Raw genomic sequence first — 7041 nt, forward strand, 5'->3', positions numbered from 1 at the left:
AATAATGGAACTCCAAAACTATGGCCCTTGGTCAGCCTTCTGAAACTGAACTCATCCTTATGACTCAATTTTCAGCCAAGCTATAGATAGGGCATAGGAGCTCTAGTAGTGTGATGGTTATGCATCAGGCTACTAACCTCCATTCTGTGGAAGAAAAATGAAGCTTTCTGCTCCTATAAAGATTTACAGCCTCAGAAGCCCTATGCAGGGTTGCTACGAGTTGGAACTGATTCCTCGGCACACAATATACATAGGTCTATAGGGGAAACACCACCACTAGTGAGGTTCTTACACCACAGACTGGTTAACTACCATTCAAGATCAAAAGGGCAGCATTTACCTAAGGACAAAATTCAGAAGGCTTAGAAAAGGAGGAAGAATTGAAACAGGATGCACAGAGAGGAAGTGGCTAAGTGATGGTACATTGTGGGAACTGCAATCATTGACATGAAATGAAGTGTATAACTTAAGGGACGTAAACGTGAAGATCTGCTTTGTAAACTTTCACTCAATACACAACAAAAAGTTTCGTGCATTTTTCTTTTTTTTAAGAGGCCACATATAGTATAAACATAACTTTTATAAGCACTGGGAAACAAGCAATTTCATGAATTCACTTTACTGTGGTAGTCTGGGATTGAACTTTCAAAATTGCTGAAGTATGCCTGTAAACTAGAAATTAATTAATAACAGAAAGATAGACAATCACTAGATATCTGGAGATTAAACTTCCAAATAACATATGGGTCAAAGAAATCTCAAGAGACATTTAAAAAATTTTTGAATTAAATGAAAATATAACTTATCAAAAGTTGTGGGATATAAAGAAAGCAGTGCTTAGAGGAAAATATATAGCATTAAATGTATATATATATATATATAATTGTGAATTATGTGACAGTTTACATAGGAGAACATTAGCTTTACATTCATCCTATCGTATATCATTTCATTGCCATGGTTATAATCCTAAATGCATATATTTGAAAAGAAAGAACTCAAATCAACCATCTTAGCTTCCACCTTGGACCGTATAGAACAGCTACTACTCATGCCAGTCACATCCCCTCTCCCTTAATTATTCTCCCACTGCACCCAGTGAGATCTTTTCATAATACAATGTGTGTCTCACACACACACACACACTTCACTGGCTGTCCATGGCTTTTAGAATGAAGACTACCTATCTCTCAGTTCCCTGGCTACAATGACCTTCAGTCTAACTAGGGAGCGGAGGGGAAGCCATGCTCTTTCTAGACACAGGACCTTTGCACTCACCTGGAATGCTTTCTCCATTCCTGGCTAAAATCCCAATTCACTCAAATATCAGCTAAAGCAATACTCCCTTAGTAATCCTCCCCCACCCCAAGTCTGGATCATATTCCTTTATAAGCTCTTGGAAAAATGAGTTTCTTTCTTTTAGAGGCCTTCTGAGTTTTTAACTAAATATGATTTTGTGAGATTCGTTGTCTAGTATCAGTTGCCTCAACTGAGTGGGAAGTGTTTGGTTCACCCTCAAATCTCTATCACCTAGCACAGTATCTGGAACAATATCTCAACTGGCCAATGAATGAATGAATGAACCAATGGAAGGAAGAAAGGAGGGAGGGAGGAAGAGAGAAAGGTACTGGGGCAAGAGGAGGGAGAACATTTCAGGCATATGAAAAAGAATCTTAGGGCTCTAACAAGACCACCACTCCTGCAGTTTAATGAGGCCAAAACAATATGATCTGTGAATGTAAATGGTTAGGGGAAGACCCCAGAAGTGACCATCCCCCTCCACAAACACACCGGGTACAACATACCCAAATTCTGGAAGGTCTCTATCAAAATGCACACTGTCCTCATAAAAGACATTCAGGTCCGAATCAACAGCAACAACTTTCACCTGGAAGGCATTAAAAAAAAAAAAAAAGAAAGCTTTTATTATTAATTAAATGACAGTGTACATTGCAGAAAGTCAGTTTTGCACTCAACCAATCACACTTTGTTTCATTGCAATGATTACAGTCTCCTCCAGCACCATCAGCCAACCAATTGCTTCTATTCCCTCCCCTTTCTTCCTTAATGTACACAAAAAACACGCAGGAATATATAATCGTTTAAACAACCAAAGGGCACATTTTGCAAGCCTACCTACTGGCTGCCAGCACTCAGCCTTTCTCTTTCCCTGAGTCTAGAGTTCTCAGCTGCTCTATCTCTCCATACCATCACCTCTGCCTCCATCTCTGGTGTCAATGCTTCTCTGGTTAGGATCTCACGGTCAGTTCCTGTTCTTCCCTCTTGATGGTCCTCTGTTCCTGGAATGCAAGATTAACTATTCCTCCCTTTTTATGACATAACTTTTACCTATACAGTTGTGACCATCGCAATTACTCATGATAACAATTACTCACTCCTGGATCAAATAAAATCCTATCTCTTTCTCCTTTCACTATACCCATCTAGACAAGATGAAAACTTTTCAGTGGGGATACTTTCAACCTTACTGCACCCCTTTGCTCTGAAACTAAACTCTCTCTTGAAAACTTGTAAGCCAACCACTTCATGCCTTTAAACCCCCTACTCCCATTTTAGATAGCCAATAAAATGAGTTGCCTGTCTCTATCAACCCTGTGTACTGAGGGGATAGGCTTGATCTTTGATGTGAAGACTCCTTCCCTCTAGGTTTGTCTTTTGAGATACTACACATATAAGTAAAGGTCAAGTTCATCAAATTGTAGCAATTTACACTTGCTTCTTGTATCAAATTTCGTTATCATCCTCTAGTTGAGTGCTGATCATCAAGTCATCCAAGCTAGATCAAAAGGGTACTATCTGCAAGTTGGGGCATTCTTGCACATCTCCCTACCACTTCATATCAGCTGGACGCTTCGTTCTCAGCTCTAGCCCCCAGTGGCTAGGTCAGTGTACTTGGGCTCAGGACTTTCCAAGTTTCCCGAAACTTCAGACCAACCAACCTGGAAGGCATTTTAAAAATAGCATATAACATTTCCCTGAGTTTCTATATTGTCATTATTGTTGTAGTTAAAGTGCCATGGAGCTGGTTCCAACTCATAGCAACGCTGTATAGGGTTTCCAAGGAGCAGCTGGTGAGTTTGAACTTCTAACCTTGCGGTTCAAATCAATCTAGCAGTCCAGTGCTTTATCCCACAGTGGCACTAACTTACCAGGTGAGACCCAGCACCCCCAGAGTAGTAGTTCAGTACGAAGATCTCTTTAAAGGCAGCAGTGTATAACTGTAACCGTGCCAGCTGAGGCCTCATTTGGGAACTCACCCAAAGATTTTAGTAAAATGAGGAACCTAAGACTAAGTAGAAACAGTCATGTACAACAACGAAACTACACTCCAAACAACCAAGACCTACGGGTTCATAGCAAGCCGGTTCCTGTCCCTGGAAAGTGGGCCCAAACCCAAAACCATACCAAACCCAGTGTCATCAAGTCAATTCAAACTCATAGAAACTCTACAGGACAGCTCAGAACTGCCCCATAAGGTTTCCAAGACTGTTATCTTTATGAAAGCAGACTGCCACATCTTTCTCCTGAAGAGTGGCTAGTTGGTTTGAACCTCCAGTCTTTCAATAGTAGCCAAGCGCTTAATCACCATGCCATCAGAGCACCTTAAATAGGCCCTAGAAAGTCCTAGAGGGGAAGGAATGGAAGACAGAATTTGGAGCCGTCTTTGGGGATCCACACCTGCAGTGGTCTGAGACCAGGCAAGATCCACATGGTATTTCTATAAGCCACAATCAAGATTCAGACACATATAATGCCTCAGTGTAGTGGACTGCCAAAACTCAGGGGTATAGCTCCTTTCCTGGACAGATGGATAAACTGAGGTCTAACAGGCAAATAAATTTTTCTGGGACCACAGGACATTCAGAGTCCTGGTGTGGCACTGGAGGACAAGCAATGGACCGCAAGGTCAGTTTGAACCGCAATGCTGACTATTCAAACTCACCAGCTCCTCCTCCGAAATCTTAAACAAGGTCACTATGAGTGGGAACTATTCTACTGTGATTAACAACAACAAAAACAGGACATTCAGGTCAGGGGCTGGCCAAAGGCTGCTTTCCATCATTCACTTGTGGAGAGAGATTTGAAGGCACCTCTGTTTATTTTTCAGGTGCTTTTAAAAGGAAGGAGTCATTCAAGCCCACCAGCAGATGAGATTTATTTGGGTTCTACTCTCCAGTCCGCACTTACTTTCTCCAATTCTTTGGGCTTGTTATTAGGAAGGACCACCAGTCCCTGGAAAAGGACATCATGCTTGAGAGGGTCAGTGAAAAAGAGGAAGACACCCAAGAGATGGACTGACACAATGGCTTCAACAACAGCTCAAACATAACACGATTATGAGGATAGTGCAGGACCACCGGGCAGTGTTCTGGTCTGTTGTGCATAGGGTTGGAACTCACTCCACGACGTCTAACAACCACAATTCCAGTCTGTGGGGTTTGGGTAGCAGTAGAGTCCGTCCTTCAATCCCAAGTCCTGGGTCCGCTGACCAGGAACGCTGGAGCCAACGCTGTCTATCACATAGAGAGGCAAAGTCCATGAGTGTTTTGTGCCCATTTCACTTTAAAAGTTTCAAGGGGTGATGTGGTTCCTGGTCACTGGTTACACTTGTATGCGCGTCTTCCCGTTCGTCTGTTCACGTCTTTTCATCAGCTGGGTTCTTTCACGCCCCGACCCTGGGTGCCCCACTACGGAGCGCGAACCCACGGGCTCCCCATCCCCCTCTGGGCGCTTCCCCACCACATGCCCTCGGGGTCCCACCGGGGGGCGGTCCGATGTGAGGACGTACTCTGCATCCTATGGCCAACACTGGCGAGGCATGAGCCAGGAGCGACTAGGTCCCTGGGAAGCCCGAGAATGAGACGCGCCGCGGCTTGGCCCAGCCTTGCGTGTACCCTGTCCCCGCCAGCCCGCCCGACGTCGCGGAGGAAGTGGCCCCACCCGCCGGCCCCGGCGCCCGCGACGGTACCTGCTGCGTGCTGAAATCCCAGCCCAGGCAGCCGAGGCGAGCAGCGGGCTCAGCCATAGCGGTAAAGAAACCTGCTGCGCGTCTGCTCCGCCGTCTGTGCAGTGGCTAGACTGTCGCTGCGCTCCAACGCTCAGCGACGCCTGGGTCCGCCCCTTGCCTTGCTTCGCCTCGCCCCGCCCCGCCCGGCCGGACTCCTGGACTCGAGTCACGAGGCCGGGCTTGCGCTCTGGCGCCGCCTGCCGGGGACTGGAATGCCGTCGTGCAGCCAACCTCACGGTCTGGGCTTTCTTGCACCTGTGCCATTGCCTCACAAACCTACCTAACCTCCTGACTATCCAAATCTGCTCTGTGCACAGGCCTTCCTCCAACGCAGGTGGCTCCCCTCGGAGGGCACTTGGGCCAGAGGTTCCAACTTTAAGCTGGGCTTGTCCTCTCTGGTGACCTCCATGACTGTCTCTTGAGTACTACATTCTGATCCACCCACAGGTGTCACTCAGGGATCATGGGAAAATGTGTTTCGGAGTTGGAGTCATTGGGCTATGATGTTGTAGAGTGCTGTCGAGTCGATTCCACTCATAGCCACCCTGGATCAGGTTTCCATGGAGCCCCTGGTGGGTTTGAACTGCTGAACCTGTGGTTCGCAGTCCAGTGCTGATCCTACAGCCTTGAATAGCTGAGTGGTTCCTGAGCTCTCACATGTGCTACATGTCAGATGTCTGCACAGAGGGGCACATTCGTTCTGCGGTCAAGCGTTAACAGTCTAATATGTGTCAGGCATTGTGAACAAAGATGAGAACCAAAGAAACACATTTCCTTTCTTCCTGAAGCTAAAAACACCAGTTGTTTCCCTGCCTTGGAATACCTTCCCTTGCCTTCATTTCACTGGGTATCATCCTTCTAACCGACCTAATGCTGTAAGTCCTTTTAACACCCACCTAGGAGAGGTGTGCCTCTCAGGAGCTATGGGGCCCACCAGAGCCATTCTCACACTGTTGCAACAGTCTGCTTACCTGTCTGTCTCTCCTGCTGAACTGTGAGCTGCATCAGGTTCAGACAAGCCCCTGCCCTCTAAGACATTCATAGCTCATTGGAGACACAGCTCCCCACCAGCAAGTCCAGAACATTGTGATAATAAACACTGGATATCAGGTGTGATTGCTGTTGTTGTTAAGTGCCACTGAGTCAGTTCCGACTCATAGGGCTTCTGAGGAGCGCCTGGTGGGTTTGAACTGCCGACCTGCGGTTATCATTCCAGTGCTTATCCTACAGTGCCACACCAGGACTCCATGGCTAGGCACATTTATTCCACAGTGATGCAGAAGGTAAGTATTATTATTACCTCCATTTGTACACTGAAGTGTAAAATACAGCAGTGTATAAAGTACATTAATCTTAAATGCTCAATGATTTTTTAGATGTATAGTCACCCAAACAAGCTTACTGAGATCAAGACTAGGGCATTTTGAGCATCCCATTGTCTCAATCAATAATCCTCAAGAATACCTCCAAAGTCGAATCATTTAGAATTTTGTATAAATGATCATTTCCATGTTACAGAATGAGAAACTAAGGCATAGAAGGGTTCATTGTCTTTACCCAAGTTTCCAAGATCAGTGAAAGAACTGAATCACAATCCAGTAAGTTTAGTTCCAGATGGTACATCTTTCGCCACTAAATGAAACAACTGTGACTGAGGGTTCCCGGGCAGCCTGTGAGAAAGCCTGTTGTTGTTGTTATTGTTGTTGTTAAGCGCCATTGAGTCAGTTACCCACAGCAACCCTGAATAGGGTTTCCGAGCAGCGGCTGGTGAGCTTGAACCGCCGACCTTGCAGTTCAAACGGCTCTGCAGTCTGATACATTAACCCACAGCGCCACACCAGGACTCCTGTGGCAGTACACAAATGTCTCCTAAAGGCTAAATCCGCTTGTTCTCTTCAGATGTGTTCTTCTCTATAGGCTGTGGCACCTATCCCATTCTTCCGATTCGTCATTTTACTATGTCCACAGGGAGAACTGAAGTTCTGAGAACCCATTTGCCTACATAAGAAGAC

General features: G+C 45.7%; 1 protein-coding gene across 1 annotated transcript in view; it reads right to left on the reverse strand.

Annotated features, from left to right (window-relative positions):
- The window catches only part of XYLB (xylulokinase homolog (H. influenzae)), an 80553-nt gene extending 75485 nt beyond the window's left edge, over nucleotides 1–5068 (reverse strand). Inside the window, exons 1-2 of the mRNA XM_006869182.1 lie at nucleotides 4991–5068; nucleotides 1806–1888 (exon numbers count right to left, since the gene is read on the reverse strand). Of these exons, the coding sequence (XP_006869244.1) occupies nucleotides 1806–1888; nucleotides 4991–5047 (140 nt within the window). The 5' untranslated portion in view covers nucleotides 5048–5068. The remainder of the gene's footprint in view (nucleotides 1–1805; nucleotides 1889–4990) is intronic.
- Nucleotides 5069–7041: the final 1973 nt, after the last annotated feature.

This window comes from Chrysochloris asiatica, unplaced genomic scaffold (assembly GCF_000296735.1).
Source record: "Chrysochloris asiatica unplaced genomic scaffold, ChrAsi1.0 scaffold00127, whole genome shotgun sequence".
Classification (NCBI taxonomy): domain Eukaryota; kingdom Metazoa; phylum Chordata; class Mammalia; order Afrosoricida; family Chrysochloridae; genus Chrysochloris; species Chrysochloris asiatica.